This window comes from Odocoileus virginianus, chromosome 17 (assembly GCF_023699985.2).
Source record: "Odocoileus virginianus isolate 20LAN1187 ecotype Illinois chromosome 17, Ovbor_1.2, whole genome shotgun sequence".
Lineage (NCBI taxonomy): Eukaryota > Metazoa > Chordata > Mammalia > Artiodactyla > Cervidae > Odocoileus > Odocoileus virginianus.
The window spans coordinates 52,503,289-52,529,687 of NC_069690.1; the positions used below are offsets into that span (position 1 = coordinate 52,503,289).

The 26,399-nt window shown below is 55.3% G+C and overlaps 1 protein-coding gene across 1 annotated transcript; it reads left to right on the plus strand.

Annotated features, from left to right (window-relative positions):
• Window positions 1-789: 789 nt before the first annotated feature.
• On the plus strand, window positions 790-25,278 carry QRICH2 (glutamine rich 2). Its single transcript, XM_020915626.2, has 20 exons — window positions 790-1,299; window positions 1,452-1,541; window positions 3,102-3,161; window positions 3,564-3,674; window positions 6,698-9,866; window positions 11,165-11,250; window positions 12,349-12,452; window positions 12,950-13,064; window positions 17,616-17,876; window positions 18,608-18,730; window positions 18,808-18,882; window positions 19,074-19,238; window positions 19,334-19,455; window positions 20,136-20,201; window positions 20,422-20,523; window positions 21,150-21,353; window positions 22,042-22,189; window positions 22,486-22,573; window positions 23,507-23,632; window positions 25,057-25,278. Exons 1-20 carry the CDS (start codon window positions 790-792, stop codon window positions 25,239-25,241), a joined length of 5,910 nt encoding a protein of 1,969 aa, XP_020771285.2. The 3' UTR covers window positions 25,242-25,278.
• Window positions 25,279-26,399: the final 1,121 nt, after the last annotated feature.

Consider the following 26,399-nt stretch of genomic DNA (forward strand, 5'->3'; position numbering starts at 1 on the left):
TACCTTCCCTCTGATTGAGCAGATATGGGAACTGTGCCCAAGGGGCCAAGGTCTCACAACTGTGTCTCTTAGATTGCCATTGCCCTATGAAGGGAACACACAAAACCCAGTGGCCATGAGGCCTCCTAAAATCTTTGCATTATTGTGACCCGCCCTGCCCCCCGCCCCCCGCCCCCCCCCTCGAGTGAACCAGCTGGAATCTAGGTGAGCCTTAGGGGGCCTCCACCCTTCTACCCCCAAATTGATGTGTTCCCTGGGTGTGGGGGTGGGGGGCGTTTACTGAGAACCAGAATTGGTGGCGCTTTGGGGTGTGACCAGGGCTTCCCAACCCACTAGAACAGGCTCTCCTTGGGTCTGGGGTGGCTTCAAGGACCAGCAGGTCTCCCCTCCGAGGCTAACTCTCTGCTGGGCGCGTTCTTCCGTGGAATCCTCCGAATGCGCGTGGGGCCCCCCACAACCGGGCAGCGAACGGGGCCACGAACTTCGTTCCAAACGTCCGCCGGCCGCTTGGACACTGCACTCCCGAGTTCGAGCTCGGTGATCGGATGGCGGCGGGCTGACAGCAGAGGCTCTGCGGTCCCGGGACCCGAGTTTCCCGGGAGCGAAGAGTGGGAAGCCCGTGGCCGGGCGCTTCCTCTCCGTCCTTCAGACAGGCTCCAGACCGAGACTGGTGTCCAGCGCGGCTGAACCCACGGGCAGGGGCGCCCCGGGGCGCCTCAGGGGCCCTGAAAGGGCCCGGAGGCGGGGCAAGCAGTAAGGCAGGCAGGCGGTCGCCGGAGAAGGCGCACGATGCCGCCCGCGACGTCGGCCCCCTCGGTCTCCCTCCGGGAGCTGGCTGACCTCGCCATCGGCACCCCGGAGGTGGGCGCCGTCAACTTCATGGCCCTGCACACGCTCCTTGTGGCCATGCTCAAGAGCCTCAACCTGCAGGATACGCGGATCGACTTCCAGTCTCCGATGCTCGACCAGAGCCGCTCCTTTGAGTCCGCGCGGGCGTCGACCAGCACCCCGCAGCTGCCGGGGCCCAAAGAGAGGCGAAGGAGCAGCGTGGCCAGGGCGCAGACGCTGGAGACCCAGGTGAAGGACCTGGGCGGCCAGGTCCAGGACCTCGGCCGGCAGCTCAAGACCATGGGGAGCCAGGTGCAGGCCATCGTGGCGCACGTGCGGCACCTCCCCACCCAGACTGGCGGGCTGGAAGACCGCGACTGGCTGGAAACGAAGGATTCGGCCTTGCTGGCGCAGGAGAGGGGGCAGGCAGGGCCAACGAAAGGCAGGAAGGACACCAAGCCGGTCTTCCAGGTGGGTGTGCGGGCGGCCCGCCCCCTCCAGGCCGCTCTCCAGCGCCGCGCCCCCAGGGAGCCGCGCTCCTGGGAGGAGTCCCGGAGCCCAGAGGGAGGCGTGGGAAGGCCGGTGCAGGCCGGGAGCCCTGCGGCTGGTTTTCTACCTCTTAGGGCCCCGAGCTGCTCCAGGACCTCATGGAAGACATGAAGATTTTGAAGGAAGCCCATCAAAAGAAGGAGCAGCCTGAGTTGCAGCCCGAGGTGAGGGCGGCAGGGGCCCCCACCTTGGGGGGCTGAGTTGACCCCCTTCCTGGGCAGCCTCCTTCCTCCCCTCTGTTTACCCGGGGCTCACCCACCCCTTGTCAGACACCCATGCGTCCTGAACAGACCCAGAGAGGGCCCAAGAACTTCTCAGAATGTTTTTAAGTGACTTTCCTTTAAACTAAATAAAGGAGCACGGTGGTGGGTGTTGAGGGATAAAGTTTGGTCCAAGAGAAGGGAGCTAGAACGAGAGGGTCATGGGTCACCACCCGCAGCCCCCCAGGCAACACCTCTCTCGCTTGGATCTTTGTTTCCTTGGAGGGAGAAGCCGGAAGCCCTGAGTGTAAGCATTTCCCAATGAACAGCAGAGCCCTGGTGCAGGTCAGTTCCAGGAGATACCAGGCCCGGCTCCTGTTTCAGGCCTGTATGAGGCTGAGTCTGGGATTAGAGCTGGAATAAGGAGGAGCAGTTTGGAGGAAGCCCAGGGAGAGAAGAGAGACTTGAGGGAGAAAAAAAGCTCAAAGGAGGCGGCTACCAAGACCCTAGAGGGGGCCCGCCACCAGGCCCACGTGCCCATTTCATCTCAGACCTCCGGCCAGACTCATTTTTGCTCTGGGAAGCTTTTCTTTTTAAAGTTGTGGTGGTTTTAGGTTTGTGGCTTTCCCAGTGACTCAGCAGTAAAGGTTTGATCCCTGGGTCAGGATGATCCCCTGGAGGAGGGCGTGGCAGCCCACTCCAGTATTCTTGCCAGGAAAACCCCAGGGACACAGGAGCCTGGCAGGCTACGGTCCACGGGGTCGCAAAGAGTCAGACACAAGTGACCAAGCACACTTTTAGGTTTGGGGTTTGTCTTTGGTCTTTAGACTAAAGGTTGTTTTACCTTTAGATTGGTAGATTCTGAAGTTTTGCCCAAGTTCTAAGGGGCCACTTGTGGTTGTTGTTTTGCTAAGTTGTGTCCAACATTTTACAACGCCATGGACTGTCGTCCACCAGGCTCCTCTGTCCAAGGAATTTCCCAGCCGAGGATACTGGAGTGGGTTGCCATTTCCGCTTCCAGGGAATCTTCCTGACCCCGGGATTGAACCCGCATCTCCTGCATTGGCAGGCGGATGCTTTACCACTGAGCCACCGAGGAAGCCCCAAGGAGCCACTTAAGTGGTAGCGATTTGCGTTGATCCTTCAGAGGCACTTTTCTCTTTAAACAGTGCAGACTTTCAGACACCCAATCGCCTTTGTTCTTGAGAGGCGAGGTCAGTCTGATTCCAAAGTCCCACTAGTGGGTTGTATGAAATGCATCCTGGGACCAAAGAAAGGGTCCCATCCCCGCACCATTTTTGTCCGAGGCATGCAGCCCCCAGGTACCACCCACCACGCCTCATGTCCCTTCCTCTTGTTGCTTGGGAAGAGAATGGGGAGCCTGGCTTGGCAAGCTTCCCTGTACCTTGGGCTCCTCTAAGACCCAAGGACCTCCTTTCCTCTTCTGCCTTGTGTGTGTGAGTGTATGTGTAGGGGCCACTGGAGGGGCTGTTTTGATCCTCAATCTCTGAACTCTTCTTCCAGAAACTCCTTCAGCGAATTGAAGAACTGGAGAGGATAATTAGAGAAAGGGACGAATTCCTGGTAATATCAGCCAGTTCTGAGGGAAAGGGTGGGTTCTGAGAGAGGGGGGTTAGGGGTAGGATGGTTGCCCAGAGCCTGGCCCCTCTCCCGGAGCTCACCCAGATTCCCACCCCAGGGGTCTGCATGCCTTCATTCTAGGGTGATGTATGTCCCCTGCCTCTTGGGGTGCCGTCCATGGCATGTGGGAACATTCTTTCCCTGCTCATTGGTCCATCTGGGGCCCATACAGGACACGAAACCAGCCACCCAAGATGCACTGGTTTCTTGAAGGACAGTACTTCTCCTTGGGGCTTCGGAAAGACCCACCCCATCCTGTGCTGTTCTCTTCTGTTCCTAAAGCTTCCTGGGATTAAACTAGGGGTGTGTCTGTGCTTGTCTGTGTGTGTGGTCTTTCACTGTCAGGAATTATTAAACCGGAAGCTGAGTGGGATGCCGTCTCCAGAAGAGGCCACCATGGTCACCTGGGAAGAGCTGGAGCAGGCGATTACTGATGGCTGGAAGGGTTCACAAACGGTAAATAAGGGTGGGGGGTCCTGGGGGTGGGCAGTGGTCTTGGAAGGGGCCCCTGAACCCACAGTGTTCTGTTATGTGGGTGTTTATAATTTCATTCATGAGTTTTCTATTAATATTACGGATAGTTTTAATGTTTTTCCTCAAGCTTATAAGGAACCCTGCTCTAATGTGACATTCACACAAGTGAAGGTATTCATAGGGTAAATTCCTAGAAACAGAATACATGTTTATAGTTTGGCTAGCTTTGGCCAAAATTGCCTTTTGTGGTTGTGGTTCCGATTTGGAATTCCACAAACAACGGAGGAGAGGACTTGTTTCTCAATACTGGATTTTCTTTGTTTTGTTTTGTTTTATTTTTAAAAAATATTTATTTGCTGCATCGGATCCTGGTTGCGGCATGTGAGATATTTTCAGTTGCAGCACGTGGGATCTAGCCCTGACCAGGGATCAAATCCAGGCCCCCTGCATTGGGAGCATGGAGTTTCAGCCACTGAACCAGCAGGGAAATCCCTGGAGCATAGTTTTGATTTGCTTTCCTAGCTTTTCAAAGTTCCTTTAGAGTCCTTCCTAAAACGCATGAATCCCTTCACTATTAGTGCCCAAAGGTGACTAACCAAGGAAATAAAACCTGTTCAGGGAGCCTTTTGCTGATGGGGACTTGTACACATGGGTGGCATCTGCCTCGAGGCAGTGCATAGGATAACCAAACCAAGCTTTCTTCGTCTGAACAAAGTGGGTATTTTCAAATGACCCTCAAGGACAAAGATCAGGTGCCCTTTTGGTCTTGACATTCCTCTTCCTCTGAATTTGTGTATCTGGATTCCTCAGAAAGGGTCACACGGATGGACAGAGAAGCAGGGGAAAGAGAGTGAGCCCTTTGGCGCCACCCAGTGGCCATCCTGGGTGCGCCAAATACCATCTGGGTACAAAGACACCTTTCTCCTTGTTTTCTGAGCTCAGGGCCCTCTTTGAGATAAGCAGCATCAGAGAGTTCAAAAAAGAGCCTGCAAACCAAGTGACCAGCCTATAAAAAGGTGGCCTCTGCTTTCACCGTCATTTTTTTTTTGAAGCCAAAGCTTTTTTGCATTTACCCACATATCACTGTTCTGTGTTTTGAGTGAGCAGCACATTTTTCAGGGTACCAGCAGAAGACACCTGCAAGACCTAAAAATAAGCCTCGACAGAAGTCCTCTAGACTTTTTACTTTTCCAGAAGTAAGAAAGTGTCAGGGTTCTGACAGTTGCTCAGAATCACGAACAGCCCCAGAAGCGGATGAGAATAAATATAAATATTAATTTTTGAGAAGCAAGAGTCAGTAATGACCATAATGAAAGCAGTGGAGAGTTTCACTCTCTCAAGCTGAGGAAATACAACATGCTTGAGTCTAATGTTTTGGGGTTTTTTTTGCCTTGTTGGCAGTAACTCTGAGGTGATTCTGAGGTACACTGTCCGCCTGCATCATGAGCAGACAGGCAGGATTGAAGCTTGGATGTGAGTACAGGGGGAGTGTGTGATGAGTACAGAGGAGTGGATTCCATGCTTGGAGACGCAGACATGAGAAAGGACACGGTCCATGAAGCAACTACAGTTCAAGGAGCTCAGAATTCACATGGAAGGTGCTCATCCCAGGACTTGAGTATGAAGGGACACTGACTGCTTGTTCCCAAGGGTGTGTTCTGATGGCCGACAGGGCACATCTTTGCAGCTTTGTTCATATACCCAGAGGTGCTCGTGGGGCTTCTCTCCCACCTTCTTTTTCTCTCCCTCCTCCTCCTCTTCAAGCAATTCTTGTATCAGTTGCATCCCTAGAGGAGAGGTCTTGAAGAATCTTCTGTAAAACAGAGTTGACTACCTCCCGCGGTTCATCTGTTTAGAATTTTGTTTATTCTTGACTGCGCTGGGTCTCTCGCTGTGTGCAGACTTCCTTTCATTTCGATGAGTGAGGGCTGTTCCCTAGTTGCGCGGGTTTCTCACTGTGGTGGCTTGTCACGTGGCAGAGCCAGGCTCTAGAGTGCGGGCCCAGTAGCTGTGGCACATGAGCAGAGTTGTTCCATGGCATGTGGAATCTTCCTGGATCAGGGATCAAACCAGTGTTCCCTGCATTGGCAGGCAGATTCTTTAGCACTGGACCACCAAGGAGTCCAGAAGCATGGAGTCTTAACCACGAGGCCACCAGGGAGGCCTCTTGGTCCCCTATGGATAACCTGTTTCATAAACAATGCCTCAGACTCTGTCTTTGTACATGTATCTTGGCCTGTTCTTTTGTGAGAGTCAATGCAGACAATTCCTATCTATGGAATTTCTGAGTTTGTGCTTTACGTTTTAAATACATGGTTTACTTTCCCTACTGTGTACGCTTCTACTGCCAGCAATGGGTCAATGGTGGAGTAGACTTTATATTGTAAACTCAATAAATTACTCATGTCCTTTATTTGTAGACTCAATAAAAGCTGGAGTTGATCACGTGGTTTAGCAGGTCCCCCCCCCTTTTTTAAATTTATTTTTTGGCTGTGTTGAGCCTTCATTGCTACATGTGGCCTTTCTCTAGTTGCGACGAGCAGGGAAGATTCTCTAGCTGCAGAGCATGGACTTCTCATTGTGGTGCTTTCTCTTGTCATGGTGCATGAGCTATCTATGCCCACAGGCTTCAGTAGTAGTGGTGTGCAGGTTTAGCTGCCTCATGACATGTGAATCTTCCCAGACCAGAGATCAAACCCATGTCCCCTGCACAGGCATATGGATTCTTAACCACTGGACCACCAGGGAGCTCCCCCCTCCTGTTTTTTATGAGGAAAATTACATATAAGGACACCATTTACAAATGTACAGACTCAAAAATCTGGAGAACTGTCTTTTAAGGATGTCACAGTCAGTCTTTGTGTCCAGTTTAGTTTTATAAGGGTGCTTGTTTTTTCCCCAAGGACTCTAAATCATCTTCATCGGATACCCCAGACTTCCTACCCTCTCTTACCATGAGTACTTTTTCCTTAGAGTCACTGATTTCTTTCTTCCTCTTTCACCAGATCTCAGAGTCATCAACAGGACTTCAGCGGCGCAAAAGACAGGGTTCCATAACATCAAATGACCTCACTGCAAGTGGAGTCTCCACCATGCATCCAAGTGTTGACCAGGCTATAGACTCTGCTGGTTTTATCACAGACAAGACCTTTTCAGGAACCAGCGGCATAGGATACCCCTTTGATGGGCCTCCTGGCAGGGAACGAAGCAGAGTTTCCTCTGCTACTGGGTTTCCGGGTAGAGAACAGCACTTAAGAGCCCGTGATGAAGCTGGCCTGGCCAGACCCCATCCGCCATCTATGTCCCAGTTGAGGGCAGAGTCAGACCGCCGCCGGTCTAGAGAGCAGCACAGCTTAGGTCATCTACGCAGAGATGAACGGGATGCACACCTTGGCCCAGTGTATCAGGATGTGTCCTTGCCCAGAGATCGACACCCTCAGGTGTCCCCAGATCAGCACAGGGGAGTGTTCACTAGCCAAGGCCACCTCTATGCAAGGCCTGATCAATATGGACTTGGATCATTTGACTTGGATCAGTTTGAATCGCTATATCCCAGCACTTATGTGCCTGGCATGGTACCCCTCAGTGTGGATCAGGTTGGAGTGATGCTGCCTGGAATGGATGAGCAGGAATTGGTACTAGCTGGCATGGCTCAGAGTGATGCAGTGCCAACATTGGTACCTGGCAGAGATCAGCAAGGATCAGAACAGCCTAGTATAGATCAGCCTGGTATGGTTCCACTTAGCACATATCAGCTTCCTGGAATGGATGAGAGTGGTATGGGACCACTTGGCACATATCAGTCTGGATTGGTACCTCTTGGTGTAGATCAGCATGGATTTGTAATATATCCCATGGATCAGCAAGTTTTTGTACAGCCCAGTTTGGGAACATCTGGCTTCATACAACCTGGCACAGAGCAGCATGAGATGATCCAGCCTGGTGCAGGTCAGGCTGGCATGGTGCAGCCCAGCGCAGGTCAGGCTGGCGTGGTCCAGCCCGGCGCGGGTCAGGCTGGCGTGGTCCAGCCCGGCGCGGGTCAGCCTGGCGTGGTCCAGCCCGGCGCGGGTCAGCCTGGCGTGGTCCAGCCCGGCGCGGGTCAGCCTGGCGTGGTGCAGCCCGGCGCGGGTCAGGCTGGCGTGGTCCAGCCCGGCGCGGGTCAGGCTGGCGTGGTGCAGCCCGGCGCGGGTCAGCCTGGCGTGGTCCAGCCCGGCGCGGGTCAGCCTGGCGTGGTCCAGCCCGGCGCGGGTCAGGCTGGCGTGGTGCAGCCCGGCGCGGGTCAGGCTGGCGTGGTCCAGCCCGGCGCGGGTCAGCCTGGCGTGGTCCAGCCCGGCGCGGGTCAGCCTGGCGTGGTCCAGCCCGGCGCGGGTCAGCCTGGCGTGGTGCAGCCCGGCGCGGGTCAGGCTGGCGTGGTGCAGCCCGGCGCGGGTCAGGCTGGCGTGGTCCAGCCCGGCGCGGGTCAGGCTGGCGTGGTCCAGCCCGGCGCGGGTCAGCCTGGCGTGGTCCAGCCCGGCTCGGGTCAACCTGGTGTGGTCCAGCCCGGCATGGGTCAGCCTGGTGTGGTGCAGCCTAGAATGTATCCACGAGGTTTGGTGCAACCTGGGATGTATCCACGAGGTTTGGTGCAACCTGAAATGTATCCACGAGGTTTGGTCCAACCTGGTATAGGTCACCCTGGTTTCATGCAGCCTAGAATGTATCCACGAGGTTTGGTGCAACCTGGAATGTATCAGCGAGGTTTAGTGCCACCTAGAATGTATCATCGAGGTTTGGTGCAGCCTGCTGTGGGTCAACCTGGTGTGGTGCAACCTGATATAGGTCAGCCTGATTTGGTGCAACCTGGTGCAGGCCAAGCTGGTGTGATCCAAGCTGGTGCAGGCCAAGCTGGTGTGATCGAACTTGGTGCAGGCCAAGCTGGTGTGATCCAACCCGGTGCAGGCCAAGCTGGTGTGTTCGAACCTGGTGCAGGCCAGGCTGGTGTGACTGAACCTGGTGCAGGCCAGGCTGGTGTGATCCAGCCCGCTGCAGGTCAGGCTGGTGTGATCCAGACCAGTGCAGGTCAGGTTGGTGTGATCCAGCCCGGTGCAGGCCAGGCTGGTGTGGTGCAGCCTGGTGCAGGTCAGGTTGGTGTGATCCAGCCTGGTGCAGGTCAGGTTGGTGTGATCCAGCCTGGTGCAGGCCAGGCTGGTGTGGTGCAGCCTGGTGCAGTCCAGCCTGGGTTGGTGCAACCTCAAGTGGATCATTATGGTTTAGTACAGTCTGGTAGAGGTCAACATGGCTTTTTTCAACCTAATATATCTATGCCTGGCTTGGTCCCACCTGGGGCATATCCTCCTGGTCTGGTCCAGACTGGTGCCTATCCACGTGGCTTCGTGCAGCCTGGTGCCGATCAGCAGGGTTTGGTTCAGTCTGTAATAGACCCGCATTGGGGGAGGCAGTCTGGCACAGGTCGAAGCATAATACCGCCAGGCACAGAGCTTCTCGGGTTTCCAACATACCGTGCCGATTCTCGAAGTTTGACATCACCACGTCCATACCAGCAAGGTGTGGCACCTCCTGGCAGGGATCAGTATGGTCGGGTGTCATCACTCCTAGCCAGTCAAGGTCTGACACCATCAGGTATAGACCGAGAAGTTTTGGTACGAGAAATGTATCGACAAGGTTTGCTGCAGCGTGGCCCAACACTATCAAGCACAGCTATAGGACCTTCACCCCAAGATCAACAGCATTTGGAAACACCTGAACCAGAGCAGCGTGACCAGGCTGTTCCTGACTCTATCGCAGACTCCCAGGGCCTAATGTCTGGTGGCCCAGGGTATCAAGGTGTAGATCAGCAAGTCCAGGTAGGTGTGGGTCCAAAAGAACTATATAACTTAAGCCAAGCTGGAGTTTCTGTTCAGACTTCCCCAAGCCAAGAGGCCCTCTTTCCCAGGAGCACACACTCCCTTGACTATCTGAACCGAGGCTCATCCGAAAGGAGTGATACTCAGAGTGAGAGACATGAATCACTGGATAAATTGACTCCTAGCTTCCCCATAGCAGTGGAAACATTTCGTATGATGGGAGAGATTATCGCCCTCTACACGGAGCTTAAGGAGAACATAAAGGACCTGGATGAGGAACAGGCTGGCCAAACGAACTCGGAGAAGATCCAGTATCTGCTGGCACTGATGGGTGGGTGCTGCATGCACAGAGGAGAGGCCACTGTCCTCCTCCTCAGCTGATTTCATCCTTTTTTCCTCCTGCGCCTCTGCCTGAGACCCCAAAAAGGGCATTTCCATTCTCAGCTATTCTGGGTTCTCCCATAGCCTTCAAGGGTCCAAGTTGTTGGTGTTTAGTTGCTAACTTATGTCTGACTCTGCAGCCCCACGGACTGTAGCCCACCATGTTCCGCTGTCCATGGGATTTCCCAGGCAAGAATACTGGAGTGGGGCCTTCCCTGGTGGTCCAGTGGTTAAGAATCCACCTTCCAGTGCAGGGGAACACAGGTTTGATCCCTGGTCAGGGAGCTAGATCCCACATGCTGCAGGGCAACTAAGCCGGCACACCGAAACTAGAGAGACGCCCTTGAGCCACATGACAAAGACCCTGAGTGCTACAACTAAGACCTGATGCAGCCAAGTAAATAAATATTGAAAGAAAGAAAGAAAAGGAATACTGGAGTGGGTTGCCATTTCCTCTTCCAGGGGCTTTTCTGACCGAGGGATCAAACACACGTCTCCTGCTTGGCAGGTGGATTCTTTACTGTTGGGCCACCTTGGAAGCCCTCGGGGTCCAAGGGATGAGATTAAACGAGTAGGAGTGAAGGAGCCTCAAGAGAGGAGGGAGGCAGCTTCCTGTGCCTCTGCTGGGCTCCCTGGAAAGCAACCAGGAAGATGCTGAGCAAGAGGGAAATGACTGTGCTGGGTTGGACGGGGAGAGAGAATGTTGAAAATTTAAGCTTAACCTTTGCACAGTCACAGCTCTAGCCCCAGAGAATTAAGATTTGAGTGGCAATTGTGAGTTAAACGGGTAATATCCTTTAGGAAATTAAGCATTAGGTGGACTTTTAAGGCTAAGGATTTTGTTGTCCTTGTTTAGTTGCAAAGTTGTGTCCGACTCTTTTGTAATTGTTGTTTAGTTGCTAAGTCATGTCCAACTCTTATGTAATCCCATGGACTGTAGCCCACCAGGCTCCTCTGTCCATGGAATTCTCCAGACAAGAATACTAGAGTGAGTTGCCATTTCCTCCTCCAGGGGATCTTCCTGACCCAGGGATCGAAACCATGTCTCCTGGATTGTAGGTGGATTCTTTACCACTGAGCCACCAGGGGAGCCCTAAAAAGACACTCCTTTCTTCCCATCCCCTCTCCCACCCCCCAGCCCCCAGGAAAAGCCAGATAAATGATCCATGTTGTTCTTCATTGTGAGGCTGGGACTGGGAGCCCCTTAGAAATCTGATTTTTTGACTCTAAGATCTCTGTTCTCCATAGTCAAGAAGTCCATACCCCCTGACCTGCAGGAACAGCTGAAGACCTTAAAGTCTTTGACCAAAGAAATTCGACAAGAAAAAGCAAAAGTAAGTAAGGGAGGGTCCACCTGCTTTGCCTTCCAGTGCCGCCAATCCCACTTTCCATTTGCATTTTCATGGACTACACAGTCCTTTCACCTCCGTTACTGTCACATGATCTTTACAGCCCCCTCCGGTGGGAAATACACCCCAGGTTTCAGCGTGTTTCTTTCCTAGATCTAAAACCTGTCATTCAAAGCTATTAAGATTCCACTGAGCCAGCAAGGTGGCCTGGGCTCCTTTCATTACGTGTGGTTGTTTGCAGGAATACCTACTGTCCCTGGAGCAGCCTTGGAGTTTGTGGGACTGTCTGGGACCAGCAGTCACGGCGAGGGGCTGTTAGGTCTTCAGTCCTTCTCTCTGTCTCTTTTTAAAGTTTTTATTTTGATGTGGATGATATTTAAAGTCGTTATTGAATTTGTTACAATATTGCTTCTGTTTTTTTATGTTTTGGTTTTCTGGCCCTGAGGCATGTGGGAATCTTAGCTCCCCTACCAGGGACTGAACCCACTTGCATTGGAAGGTGAAGTCTGAATCACTGGACCACCAGGGAAGTCCCCAGTCATTTTCTTAATGCCAGCTCTCTACATCCATGGGCTTCTCTGGTAGCTCAGGTGCTAAAGAATCCAGCTGTGATGCAGGAGACCCTGGTTCAATTCCTGGGTTGGGAAGATCCCCTGGGAGGGCATGGCAACCTACTCCAGTATTCTTGCTTCCATAGACAGAGGAGCCTGGCGGGCTATAGTCCATGGGGTCGCAAAGAGTCAGACACAACTGAGCGACAAAGCAACAGCATCTTCATCCACGGGGTAGACGGACTGAATGTCAGGAAGGGACCTCAGACTTTGCTAGAGGATTGGATTAGGATTAGGGGGTGGGGTGACTTGCCTGGAGGTCCAGTGGTTAGGACTCTGTGCTTTCCCTGCCAGCAGCCTGGGTTTGATCCCTGGTTGGGAAACTAAGATCCCGCAAGCCTCATGGTATGGAAAAAAAAAAAAAAGAAGAATGGATTAGGGAATGGGGGAGGAGCTTGCTGGGCCTGCAGAGGCACATTCAGAAAGCAGAGATCTAAGCCTGCCTGACACTCCTCTTCCATTGGATTTGTAGATGGAGAAGATGAGCAAGATCCTGGAGGGTCATGGTCATGGGGAGAAAGAAATAGGAAAGGAGGAGAAAGATAGCCCGCTGAACCTGCAGCTGGGTATCCTCAGGTAAAATCCCCCGGCCGAGTGCAGCTTGTGTCCTGGCATCACGTGTTCTCAGCCAGGGAGGCGGTAGCAGCCTCCGGTCCCCTCATTCCTGAACTGACTGCTCTCTTTGACCCAGATCATATCTGCTCTTCAGGTTCAGGTTGCCTGTGGGAGTTTCCCAGGTTCTTAAAACAGTTCAGCACCAGGGCTTGGAAGAGCACTCCTCTCCCTGGACCAAAAGCTCCCGAGATTCTGTCCACAGTTGGAGGCTTCAAAGCATCTGCTGGAGCCCCTCAGAGCAGTCTCGGTGCAGGGCCAGACCTCACCCCCTTGAAGCCGGGCACACTGGGCACCCACCTCCACGGCAGGCAGGGCCTTGGATGCTTTAGCCAGAGCCCAGAGAGGGGATATGAAGGAGCGCCGGTCTGCCTCCTCCATCCCTGACGGCCAGGGCTCAGCCATGGCGGGCCCAGGCCCCTGGGCGGGTAGTGGGGCTGGACCGTCTCTTGCGCACACAGAGTCACCATGGCCGACATCGAGAAGGAGCTGGGTGAGCTGAGGGAGAGGCAGGAGAAGGGCAAGGTCAGCGTGGAACATTCGGTCTCCGAAGCCTCCGTTTACCTGCAGGATCAGGTGAGGCCCTTCAGCCACAGGGATGAGCTGGCTGAGCGCGGTGGGATCTTAAACACTCATCCGATATACATTTTGCAAGTATTTTCTCCCATTCTGGGGATTGTCTTTTCACTCTCCTGGGAGTGTCTGCCTTTACATCGTGAGTGTTGGTCGCCCCAGAATGTTCCCAGTGAGGACTGTCTGGACTCAGACCAGCTCTCTGAGCGCCCACAGAAGGATCAGATGGGCAAAGTCACGGGCCCAGGGGGTTCACGACGGGAACCCCTTTATGCTAGAGGCCCCATTTGGGACCCACTCCAAGTTTGCCAGGATGGCGGTGTGCACCATTTCGCAACCCAGGACTGACTGTCTTGGATAGGATGGCAGTAGATGGTGTGTTTGAGAGTCACGTGTTATCCCAAAGCTCAGGCCTCAGCTTAGTTAGCCACCTCTGGGGCTCCCCGGGGCCACACCTGGAGGGCACCCACCCGCCGCTGGGCAGGCCCAGCTCCCGACTCTTCTGGCGGCAAGAATCATGCTGAGCTCAGGCCAGCAGGAGCCTGGTTGAAAATATGTATGTGTCGAGGAAATTGGGAAGGGCAAACTTCCAGGCCAAGGGGCCAGTCTGGCCCAGGCCATTACCTGTCTGTCCTTGCGTGTCTTTTTTGAAACAGATTTATTTCTTTCTTTATTGGCTTGGCTGGGTCTTCTTGGCTGTGTGCGAGGGTTTCTCTAGTTGCATTGAGCAGGGGCTACTCTTGAATGCGGTGCGAGGGCTTCTCCCTGTGGTGTCCTCTCTTGTCACAGAGCACGGGCTCAAGGTGCGCGGGCTTCGGTAGTCGGCTCTAGAACACTGGTTCAGGCCCGTGGAGCACCAGGTCAGCTGCTCCTTGGCCTGTGGGCTCTTGCCAGACTAGGGATCGAACCAGTGTCCCTTGCTTTGCAAGGCAGACTCTTAACCACTGGACCGCCAGGGAAGCCCTCTGCGTCTTTTGTATCTGTCTTTGCCTCCGTGTCCCTTTCTTTATCCATCTTTCTCAAACACCACCGTATCTCTCTTCCCTTCTCTATTCCGTCGGCTTTCTTTTTTTTTTTTTCCTAATTTTTTCATTTATTTTATAATTGGAGGATAATTGCTTTACAATGTGGGGTTGACTTCTGCTGTGCAACAACATGAATCAGTCATAATTATATATATATATATATATATATATATATCCCCTCTCTCTTGAGCCTCGCTCCCCGCTCCCATTCCACACCTCTGGGTCATCCCGGAGCGCTAGGCTGGGTTCCCTGTGTCAGTCAGCTTTCTTATCTCTCACACATGGTCCAAAAGGGCTGCCCCAGGCCTTGCAATGTCACATGCTTCCGAGAAGGGGGGCCCTAGGTTGGCGCAGCCCCTCCCCCCGAGGCTGCAACACGTCACAGATCTTTGGCCCGTCCGGTGTCTACCCAGGACCAGTCCTTTATGGGGACAAACTGGGACCCTGGGATCCAGAAGAGAGCAGGAGGGCCAGTGGAAGGAGTCTGTTCCCACCCAGGCCGTGAGAGACCCCTGCAGTGGTGGCGCCGGTCACATTCTCTCTTTTTAATTGAAGTGTAGTTGATCTACAATATTACATCAGTTTCAAATGCACAACATGGTGATTCAGTATTTTGACAAATTATACTCCTCTGAGGGCTTCCCAGGTGGCTCAGTGGTAAAGAATCTGCCTGCCAAGCTGGAGACACGGGTTCGATCCCTGGGACAGGAAGATCTCCTGGAGAAGGAAATGGCAATCCTAAATGACTCAACAGCAACTGCTCCATTGAAAGTTATTATAAAAGAATGGCTCTCTTTCCCTGTGCTACACAATACAGCTTTGCTGCCTATTTATACATAGTAGTTTGTACCGTTTAATTCCCTCCCCCTGTCTTGTCCCTCCCCGGGCTCTCCCCCAGCTGTAGCCACTAGTTTCTTCTCTAGATCTGTGAGTCTGCTTCTGTTTCGTTACACTCACTAGTTTGTTTTATTTTTTAGATTCTACATATAAGTGACAACATACAGCATTTGTCTTTCGGACTGATTTCACTAAGGATAATACTCTAGGTCCATCCACGAAAGTGAAGTGGAAGTGTTAGCTGCTCACTCGTGTCTCTTTGCAACCTCATGGGCTCTAGGCCCGCAGGCTCCTCTGTCCATGGAATTCTCCAAACAAGAATACTGGAGTGGTTAGCCATTCTCTTCTCTAGAGGTCCATCCATGTTGTTTTGCAAATGGCAAAATTTCAGTTTTTGTGACTGAGTAGTATTCCGTTTTAATATATAAACCACATCTTCTTAATCTATTGATGGAAACTTAGGTTGCTCCCATATCTTGGCTATTGTCACTAGTGCTGCTGTGAACATTGTGGTGCATCTCTCTTTTTGAATTCGTGTTTTCATTTTCTTCAGATACATAACCAGGAGTGGAATTGCTGGATTATATGCTAATTCCATTTTTAGTGTTTTTGGAAATCTCTGTACTGTTTTCCATATTGACTGCACCAATTGACGTTCCCAGTAGACTTTTTGATGCTTGCCATCTTGAGAGGTGTGCAGTGATATCTTATTGTGGTTTTGACTTGCATTTCTCTAATAAGTAGCAATGTTGAGCATCTTTTCATGTCCCTGCTGGCCATCTGTATATCTTCTTTGGAAAAAATGTCTCTTTAGGTCTTCTCAGTTCAGTCACTCAGTCGTGTCTGACTCTTTGCAACCCCATGGACTGCAGCACACCATGCTTCCCTACCATCACCAACTCCTGGAGCTGCTCAAACTCATGTCCATTGATGCCACCCAACCATCTCATCCTCTGTCATCCCCTTCTCCTCCTGCCTTCAATCTTTCCCAGCATCAGGGTCTTTTCCAATGAGTCAGCTCTTCACATCAAGTGGCCAAAGTATTGGAGTTTCAGCTTCAGCATCAGTCCTTCCAATGAACATTCAGGACTGATCTCTTTTAGGATGGACTGGTTGGATCTCCTTGCAGTCCAAGGGACTCTCAAGAGTCTTCTCCAATACCATAGTTCAAAAGCATCAATTCTTTGGTGCTCAGCTTTCTTTATAGTCCAACTCTCACATCCACACATGACTACTGAAAAAACCACAGCTTTGACTAGATGGACCTTTGTTGGCAAAGTAATGTCTCTGCTTTTTAATGTGCCATCTAAGTTGGTCATAGCTTTTCTTCCAAGGAGCAAGCATCTTTTCATTTCATGGTTGCAGTCATTACCTGCAGTGATTGTGGAGTCCAAGAAAATAAAGTCTGTCACTGTCTCCATTGTTTCCCCATCTATTTGCCATGAAGTGATGGGACCAGATGCCATGATCTTAGTTTTTTGAGTGTTGAGTTTTAAGCCAGCTTTTTCACGCTCCTCTTTCAATTTCATCAAGAGGTTCTTTAGTTCTTCTTCACTTTCTGCCATAAGGGTGGGATCCGTCCATTTTTAAATCGGGTTGTTTTTGAATGTTGAGTTATATGAGCTGTTTATATATTTTGGATATTAACCCCTTATCAGTCAGATCATTTGGAAATATTTTATCCTATTCCATAGGTTGTCTTTTCGTTGGTGATTTCCTTTGCCGTGTAAAAGCTTTTCAGTTTAATTAGGCCTCATTTGCTTATTTTTGCTTTTATTTCCTTTGACTTAGGGGGCAGATAGAAAAATATTGCTACAATTTCTTTTATTTTTTATAATTGATTTATTTATTTTTGGTTGCGCTGGGTCTTCGTTGCTGCTCGTGGGCTTTCTCTAGTTGCGGTGAGTAGAGGCTACGCTTCATTGCAGGGCACAGGCTTCTCACTGCAGTGGCTTCTCTTGTTGCAGGGCACAGGCTCTAGGCACATGGGCTTCAGAGTTGCCGCCCTTGGGCTCAGATGTTGTGGCAGGTGGGATAGTTGCTCTACGGCATCTGGGATCTTCCTGGACCAGGGATCAAACCTATGTCCCTTGCACTGGCAGGCAGATTCTTCCAACAGACCACCAGGGAAGTCCTATTGCTATAATTTATGTCAAAAAATGTCCTGCCTGTTTTCTTCTAGGAGTTTTATGGTCTTGGTTTTACATGTAGGTCTTTAATCCATTTTGAGTTGACTTTTTTTGTAGGTGGCATTAGAAAATCACGTTCTCTTATTGTTATTTGCATACTAAATGGGGAGAGAGCATGTGTGAGTCCACCGCTCCTCTGCCCAGTGCCCGAAGCAGGGCCTGTGTGTCGCCAGGGTCCTCAGAGTGTTTGTGGACTGACTGACGGACATCAGCACTGGGATTTAGCTAGAGGAGATACATTCTCACATTGCCGCAATGGGCTGGCTGGAGAAAGGTCCAGAAGCCTCCTTCCTGCAAGGCCTTAATCAGCACCTGCCCTACCCTCCCTGGGATCACTGTTCACTGTTTAATGGACGGACATCGAGCACTTCCCATGAGCTGCATACCAAGGCACCAAGGCTCCAGCAACTGCCTGGATCACAGCAGGTCAGGGCAGAAAGGCTGGTGGTGACCATGTGGTGACTCGCTCACTGCCCTGCACCCGCCCTCTCTCCCACACCCAGTTAGACAAGCTCAGGACGATCATTGAGAACATGCTGGCCTCGTCCTCCACGCTGCTGTCCATGAGCTTGAACATGACCCCGCACAAGACCCTGACCACCCTGGCCCCCAGCCAGATCGACCCTGCGGCCACCTGCCCGGCCTGCAGCCTGGACCTGAGCCACCAGGTCAGCATGCTGGTGCAGCGCTACGAGCAGCTCCAGAACATGGTCAACAACCTGGCTGCCTCCCGGCCCTCCAGGAAGGCCAAACTGCAGAGCCAGGTGACGTGCCTGCCTCCCTCCTGTGTGGCTGCAAACAACCCGCCCACCAGAAGCTGCTTGGGGAGTCCCCGGGGGAGGGATGTTGGGTCACTTTTGCATGATGGAGCCCTTTAGCAACTGCCCGAAAGTGCCTGGTCTTTCTGTAGGGTCACAGCAAGGGCAGCCATCAAGCTGGCCCTGGGCACAGGGGACTGTGGGGCAGAGCTGGGTCCACGGGTTGGGATGGGGGCAGCATAGCTGGTGGATGGGTGGAGCAGAGCCATTCTCGTGCCTCGGGGACGCTGACACAGCTTTAGAGTTTGTTGCCCCCCCCCTCCCCCGGCTCCTTCACACACTGGTCTTCTGGTCCATTTCTCTCTTCCCCTGTAAAGGGCAGGCCTGCTGGGGGTGGGGAGGGCAGGGAGGACAAGTCCCGGAGGCCTGTCTCTTGGACTCCAGAATTCACACTTACCTCAGGGCAGGAGGGGAGACTGTAGACCACACCCCAACTCTCAGGGGCCCTGGGGCAGCTCACCACCTCTACTGATCACCTGCGCCAGTGGACCGGGTCCCTGGAGGCTAGTCCATGGGGAGGTGGTGGGTTATGATGGCAACCCAGGAGACCTAGAGTGGGGTCTGATATCAGCCTGTCTGCTGGGTGATATTCTAAGGGCTCCCCTGTTTGGGGGTGGCAGTACCCGAAGTGGGGGTGGGGGAGGCTGCCCCAGGGAGCCTGCCTTTGTCTTGCGCAGGATGAAGAGCTGCTGGGCCACGTCCAGAGTGCCATCCTGCAGGTGCAGGGCGACTGCGAGAAACTCAACATCACTACCAGCAACCTCATCGAAGACCACCGGCAGAAGCAGAAGGACATTGACGTGAGGGCCGGCGGGGGGCGGGGCTGGGGCGCGACCTGGTTCCCTGCTCCTTATTCTCTGCTCCCTCGGCCTCCCAGGTGTTGTACCAGGGTCTGGAGAAGCTGGCGAGGGAGAAGGCCAACAGGGAACACCTGGAGATGGAAATTGACGTGGTAAGGCCAGGCCTGAAGAAAAGCCACCCAGGGAGGTCCCATTGCTCCCACTCTTGAAAAGGCAGAGAGAGGAGAGGAGCCCAAGGTGGGATGTGGGCTCAGCATCAGAGTTGAGCTATGTGGAGCGGGGCCCCGCTGTGACTCTCTCCCATCTTGGTGGGGGCGCATCTCGTCCCTCTGTCTCTGGGCAGAAAGCTGACAAGAGTGCCCTGGCAGCCAAAGTGAGCCGCGTCCAGTTTGACGCCACCACGGAGCAGCTGAACCACATGATGCAGGAGCTGGTGGCCAAGATGACAGGGCAGGAGCAGGACTGGCAGAAGATGCTGGACAAGCTCCTGGTGGAGATGGACAACAAGGTGACCGGGGCAGCGCCACCTCCGCCAAGCACTGCAGACCCCCACCTGCTTTCTCAGAGCTCACCTGGTGCCCGCCCCCCACTTCCTCCCCAAAGCTGGACCGCCTGGAGTTGGACCCAGTGAAGCAGTCACTGGAGGATCGATGGAAATCCTTGCGACAGCAGCTCAAAGAGCGCTCTCCTCTCTACCAGGCGGACGAGGCAGCTGCCATGCGGAGGCGAGGCCCGGCAGGGGAGAGGGTGGACCAGCTGGAGGGTCCCCATGTGTGTTTGGAGGGACTGGCAGATCCTGTCTGGGACTGTCCAGCAGTAGGAAGGGACAGAACTTGAAAAGCTTTTGTAGCTCAGGCTGATTCATATTATAGCAGAGAGAGGGAGGGGAGGGAGGCGTAAGGCTCTCTGGGCACAGGTGGGAGGGGGTCCACAGCCCCCAGAGCTCAGCATCCAGGGTGACAGGCCCCAGGCCACCAGAGGCAGAGCCTGGGGTGGGGGTGGGCTGTGAGTCCTCCCGGCCGGGGGGTGGGACCGGGGCGGGGTGGGGGTGGGGTGGGGGGGTGGGTGGTGTGCCTGGCTTATGGCAGCTTGAGTCCCAGCATTCCCATTCCTGGCCACCAGAGGGCCCCCAAAGCTTACGGAGGGCACCCACCCCTGGGGGCCCTTGAGAGCCCTGCCGGCTTTGGGTTAGGGGATGTGCTAGATGTGTGTCCAGAAGTGGGCATCTCTAGTAGCTGATGCGTGCAGGGAGCGGGGCCCAGACCTGCCTCCGGTGGCGTGAGGCCCCGACCCCTGGGCACTGAGCATCCAGCCTACCAGCCAAACCCTCTTGAGTTCTCCATCCCTCCCGTTGGGACCCTCTGGGCAGGGTCCTCACCCTCTGCGTGTGTCCCATCCCTCACAGGCAGCTCTTGGCACACTTCCACTGCCTCTCATGTGACCGTCCCCTGGAGACACCTGTGACTGGACAGTGAGTGCCCCCCGTGGCTGGCCGTGATGGGGGGCGGCGTCTGTACTCCTGCCTGCTCCTCCTCTCTCGGGTCCGCTCTATGCCCTGGGTTGCTCTTACCCCTCGGCCTTCAATCCCCAGGGTGGGAAGGCTCCTCGGGCAGGTGGAGCATGAGGAGTGGGTGATGGATTTGGATGCTGGGGTTTCTCACACCGACCCTCCCTTCCCTGCCCCTGCCCAGAGTCATCCCCGTGACTCCCGTGGGCCCTTGTCTGCCTGGGCACCGCTCCGTCCGCCCCTACACAGTCTTTGAACTGGAGCAGGTTCGGCAGCAGAGCCGCAAGTACGGGCAGTGCCGCGGGGTCCTGTGAGGGCTTTGCAGGGGGTCTGGAGGGCGAGAGTGGGGGCTGGGGCGGGGTGATGCTAGGGCACTTTTTGAAGCAGCTCCCAGCTCTTCCCGGGGGGGGAGCATCAGCCCCGAGGTGCAGACCTAGTAAGCACCTGCCTTTGTGCCCCTGCTGGGCATCCTGGTGGGAGGTTGCCTCTGAGACTCCCCCCAGCCCCCGCCTTTTCCCTGCTCAGACTGGGCCTGGGAGGAAGGCAGGGGGCAGCTCCATGAGTGTGAGATGAGTGGTGGGGGCTGTGTTTCATGCCCTCCCAGGCTCCTGCCCTCCTCCCCACAGCCTTGCCACCTCCTGAGGCCGGAGGTTCAGTGGAACGGCTGGTTTTCAAAGCTGCCCTTGGAGCCCACAGGGGCCAGGGGTGCAGGGCCAGGGCGAAGGGGCCCGATGGATTGGGCTGCTCTCCTCTCTGGCTCTCCCGCACGCTCTCGGCTCAGGAAACTCTCCCCGGCAAGCCCGGCCCTGGTCCCTGGGGTTTGATGGAGGGGGCTCCCACCCCACAGGTCTCTGCTTCCTGGGGATGGTGCCGGCGCACGGCTCACCCCTCCGCTGGGCCTGCACCCCACAGCCTGAAGCTGGGCAGCAGTGGCTTCCCGCGGGGGGACCTGGGGCCGGTGGAGCGGAGCGTGGGGCGCCTGCGTACCATGCACTCCAAGATGCTCCTGGACATCGAGAAGGTGCAGATCCACTTCGGGGGCTCCGTCAAGGCCAGCAGCCAGATGATCCACGAGCTGCTGCAGGCCCAGTGCCTCAGCTCCCCCTGCTACAGACGGTGGGCGGCCCGGCCGGGCCCGAGAGCCTGGCAGAGTGTGTGTGTGTGTGTGTGTGTGTGTGTGTGTGTGTGTGTGTGTGGAGTGGGGCCTCCATGTAGGAGACAGTATGTGATTGTGTATGTCTGTGAGAATGTAAACATGCCTATAAGTGTGTATGAAAATGTGGGCGTGATTATACTGTGTGAACGTTTGTGTGTGTGCTTCTGAAAGAATGCAAGAGAATGTGTATGTGTGAATGTGTGTGAACATATGTACGAATGTGTTTGAGAATCTGTGTGAACACATGTATGTGAACGTGTACATGAGTGTGTGAATGCATGTGAACAAGTGTGAGAGAGCATTGTTAAATGTATACTATATGAGCAGATGAATGTGTGTGTATGTGTGAATGTGCGTATGAATGTGGGAACGCGTACGTGTGCGTTCTGAGTGAGAGTGTGTGTCTGCGAACGTATGTGTGAACGTGTGTGTGAGGATCTGTGAATACACGTGTGTGAATGTGTGTATGTGAGAGAGGGAGTGTGTGTGTGTGTCCCTCTTGAGGCCACCCTGCTCGCTCACCCCCTGCCCTGTCCTGGCTCAAGCTGTGGCCCCTGGAGCCCCCTGTCAGCGCCACCCCACCTGCAGCCCCCCACCCCCACCGAGGCGTGTCCCAGGACACACCCGCTCCCTGTGTCTCCACCGCAGGCTGCCAGACATGGCTGATTACAGCTACTCCTCGGCGCCCCGGCCCTGCGGGGGCAGCCACACCCTCACCTACCCCTACCGGCGCATCCGCCTGCAGCATCTTTCCCAGGGCCTGTACCCCCCCGAGGAGATCCAGATCGCCATGAAGGTGGGGACATTCCTGGGAGCCTCCAGGGAGGGCCCCCCAGGGGCCCCCAGACTCCCAGGTCCCTCCGGAAAAGCTGCCAGCAGTCCCCTGCCCGGCCCTCGGCCTCGGGGGCAGTTTCTTAATCAGACCAGTAAAGCCTCAGGTTCTTTTCCTTTCCTGGGAAGAAGACAGCCATCCCGGCCACCTGGCCCTGTCCCCAGGCCCCTTTGAGGGCTCTGAGCACCGTTTGGCTCAGAGAGAGGGCAGGAAGGAAGCTCAGGCAGCAGGTGGCCATGGGCAACCACCCGTCTCCACAGCACGACGAGGTGGACATCTTGGGCCTGGACGGACATATTTACAAGGGCCGGATGGAAACACGGCTGCCGGACCTCATGAACAAAGACAGTGAGTGTCCAGATGACCCAGGCGCCCTCGGGCTCCTTGCTTGGGTCCTGCAGGGCCTGTCCAGCTCCTGGAGGCCCCAGCACTTCTTGCGGCCACCAGACCCCGACTGCCTTCCTCCTCCACCTCCCTGACTCCAGACGCCCCCAGGTCAGTGTTTGCAGCAGGGGGACAGCTATCTAGTCTTAGCCAATTAGCAGGAATGTCGTGGCCGCATCTTTTCTGGCCAGCCTTCATCCGCAGGCTGTCACCCCAGTTTTCCCACCTAAGCCTCTGTTAGCATCACCCATTCTTCAAAACTCTTCCTGAGCCCCCTACCCCTTTGTGAATCTCTCGTGTTCTGGAATGTCCCCTTCCAGTTGGCCATCCTGGATGTGCTTTGTCACTTCTCTCTGGGTCTGACAGGCGTGTATGCATCTTTCGAGTCACTTCCCCTCCCAAACTGTAGACCCAGGGTCAGAACTCACCCAGCACCTGGCATGGGGCTGCTGTCTGTGGGTAGATATCAGAGTGAGTGGACAGACAGATGGCCAGACAGACGCACAGGGGGATGAAGTGCTTGCTGTTGCTCAGTCGCTAAGTTATGTCTGACTCTTTGCGACCCCAGAGACTGCAGCACGCCAGGCTCCCCTGTCCTCCACTATCTCATGGAGCTGGCTCAGATTCATGTCCACTGAGTTGGTGATGCTATCCAACCATCTCATCCTCTGACGCCCTCCTCTCCTTTTGCCTTCAACCCTTCCCAGCATCAGGGTCTTTTCCAGTGAACGAAGTGCTTGCTTATAAAGGGCATTTCCACGAATTCAGACTGAGAAGGGCGCCCGCTGAGGCAGGCAGAGACCAGCAGCCCGCCGCCCTCTCCCCATCCCCACGGCCCCCCTCAGAGCTCCCAGCTGGTGTCTCGGAGCTGACCCTCCCCACTCCGTCTCCCATCAGATGCGGGGATGAAGCACAAGACCAAGCAGTCCCGGCCCCACGGGCATCGGCAGCAGCCCCCCAGCGACGGCGGCCAGCTGCCCTCGCGGCCTCAGAGTGCCCAGACGCTGGCTGCCAGCGACTCAGGTAGCTCCTCCCTGGACGGAGGGCCCTTCTGGGTGGCACTGCCCACCGACCCTTCTCCTTGCCCCGCCAGGCGCCTCTGCTGCCCGTGGCTGGTAGAAGAGGGGCCCGGGAGCCAAGGGATGGGATGCGAGGGAGGAGAGAGAAAACCCTTCCCTCCCAGGCGCCTGCTTTGTGCCAGGTCTGTGGGCAGATACTGTCACTGCCCCCATTTCACAGAAGAGGAAACAGGTGCGGGCTTGCGGCCCAAGCTCTGGCTCCAGGCCCACGTCCTTCCCCGCTGCTCACATGTACTGACTCTCCTGGGCCTGGGAGGTCCCCAGAGTCTGTGCTCTCCCCAGAGGGGCCAAATCTGGCCTGAAAGCCAGAGGGCTAAGCCTTTCCCCGGGGTTTGGCTACCATGGGGGCCAGAGAGGGACGCTGGCCTGGAGCCGAGGGGCTAGACCACTTCCAGGTGACTCTGAGCACGTCTCCCCCTCCTCCTGGCCAGTTTCCTCATCTGTCAATAAAAGGGTGCTGGATTCTGGCTGCTAAGTTAGGAGCCCCCCCGCCCCCCGCCCCCCAGCAGAGTCTAAGAAAGCTGCTGAGTTTCTTCTCATGAAACCTTATGTACCCACAATGCTTTGCAGCTACTTGCTGGAGGCCCAGGGAGCCCCACCACACCCCCGCCCAGGTCTAGAGCCGCAGCCCGAGGTCCTCTACACCAAGCCTTCCAGTTCCAGCCCCCAGTGTCTGCAGGAGGCAGAAACCAGTGCAGTGGTGGGATGTGCAGCCTCGCCTCTGCCAAGGGTTCCTCACTGCTGAAGAGCTTTACACGTGTGAATCAATAATTTTAATCCTCACGTGTTAAAAGATAGGGACCACTGCTGGTCCCACCTACAGCTGACAAAGCCAAGGCACAGAGACATTAAAGTACATGCCCAAGGTCACACAGCTAGAAAGCCGCAGAGCCGGAGCTCAAAGCCAAGCTGTCTGGCCCTGGAGCCAGCACTGGCAAATAGCCTGGGGTGGAGGATTCCGCAGGGGACAGACAGCATTGGCCTGTGGCTCTGGCTCCCAGGACTGTTCTTGGGGGAACTTAGCTTCCCTCTCCCTGGCATGCCAGGGTCCACTCTAAAGGCCCATTACAGAAGCAGGGAGGCGGGGGGTGTCTTAAAGAGAAATTCCTGCCCTGACTTAAGTCAGTGTGGCCCTAACAGTCCCTGTATTAATAGAGGGAATGTTAACAAAGAGGCAGGCTCTTGGCCCCTGACTTATTTTTAACTCAGAGTATAAAGGAGTGTGGCTTAGGGGCTCGTAGGAGAGTGTGACCCTCCAGCATGATGTCTTGGCTCAGCCTGGTTAGTGGGGCTTTGGGCAAGCCAGGGTGGGCCGCCGGTGGGCGTGGGAGTCAGCCTGAGCCATCTGGGGCCCCTCCTGTCCCACAGCTCCTTCCCGTCATCGGAAAGACAGACCTGTCTCCACCGAGGGCCGCCTCTCCCAGCCGAACCCAGCCCACCTGCCTGGCAAGACGGGGAACCTGCCAGGGGGGCGGGACGAGCACAGGGATATGCCCCCTGGGGAGGGGCTCGAGGAGCCCACCCGGGGGCCACGGTCCACCTCTGCTCACTGAGCAGGGCTATAAATAAACGCTCAGGAGAAAGCTCGCAGCCACGAGGCTCCTCCGGTCCTGGTTCAGGTGGGACAGCAGGCTTCCTGCAGCCTGACGGACGCAGCTCCCCCAAACAGGGCCAGCTGTTCTGAGGGCACCAGGGCTTCAAGAGGGCTGAGTACGGCACCCAGGGCGAGGAGGCGGCAGCACAGGCCCGACTCCAGGCCCTGGGGACTGGCAGGCCTGCAGGGGGCCCCTCTCCTGACCGTGGCTGGACCTGGTGCTAAGGCCCTCTCTGGCACAGGCACCGCCTTCCCTCTGGGTAAGTGCCCAGGGCACTCTGGAGGGTTTAGATGCTTCACATCCATGCTCAGGCTGTACCCTGGGGCGAAGGTTTAAGGGCTCCTGGCAAGGCTCCTGGTTGCCATCCCCTCCGGCTTGCAAAACGAGGGGCTTACCTAGGGTGTGCTAGTGGTAAAGAATCTGCCCGCCAATGCTGGCGATGCGAGAGACGCGGGCTTGAGCCCCAAGTTCAGAAGGTCCCCTGGCACCCCACTCCAGTATTCTTGCCTAGAGAGTCCCATGGACCGAGGAGCCTGGCGGGCTGCGGTCCGTGGGGTCACCCTTGAATGGCTGCCGAAGACGCAAGAGGGGCTGCTGGGGCCAGGCCGTGTCCCTGCTCCCCCTCCCTCCCCAGGGAGATAGAGAACCGTGTCTGACGGCCCTCGTCCTGCTCCAGGTCACCCTGAGCAGAGGAGGGGGCTCACTGCTGTCCACCCAAGTCAACTGTAAGGGACAAGCCCTTGTCCCCAGAGCCCCAGGACAAGGTAATAGTTGCCTCCCATCCGGATAGTCATGGAAGCAGTTCTCTGCCTTCAGATCTATTCTCATCAGCCCCCTCCTCAAAGGTGGGGTTCCCTCCCCCACCCCCAGGCCCCTCTGCCAGTGGGAGGCCTGCTTTAGGGGTGTGAGGGGAGGCGCGACATAGAGCTCCACAGAAGGGCATGGCAGGAAATAGCCCAGAAAAGGGTTTCTCCCTCATCCCCCTGTGGGCACCAGAGGGTGGGGCTCACTGGGGGTGTCATGGGTGGAGCAGGCACTCCCTACAGGAAGGGGCACCCCCCCATCTGCTGAGATCTGATTCATCATAGAAGCCCGGAGCCCCAGCAGGCACCTGGC

Bases quoted from the DNA above. Each gene is read 5' to 3' on its own strand.
- QRICH2 (XM_020915626.2), top strand. From the start codon at position 790: ATGCCGCCCGCGACGTCGGCCCCCTCGGTCTCCCTCCGGGAGCTGGCT. The intron at 20,524-21,149 runs GTACGGGCAGTG...TGCACCCCACAG, and splicing joins GTTCGGCAGCAGAGCCGCAA to CCTGAAGCTGGGCAGCAGTG. The intron at 21,354-22,041 runs GTGGGCGGCCCG...TCTCCACCGCAG, and splicing joins AGCTCCCCCTGCTACAGACG to GCTGCCAGACATGGCTGATT.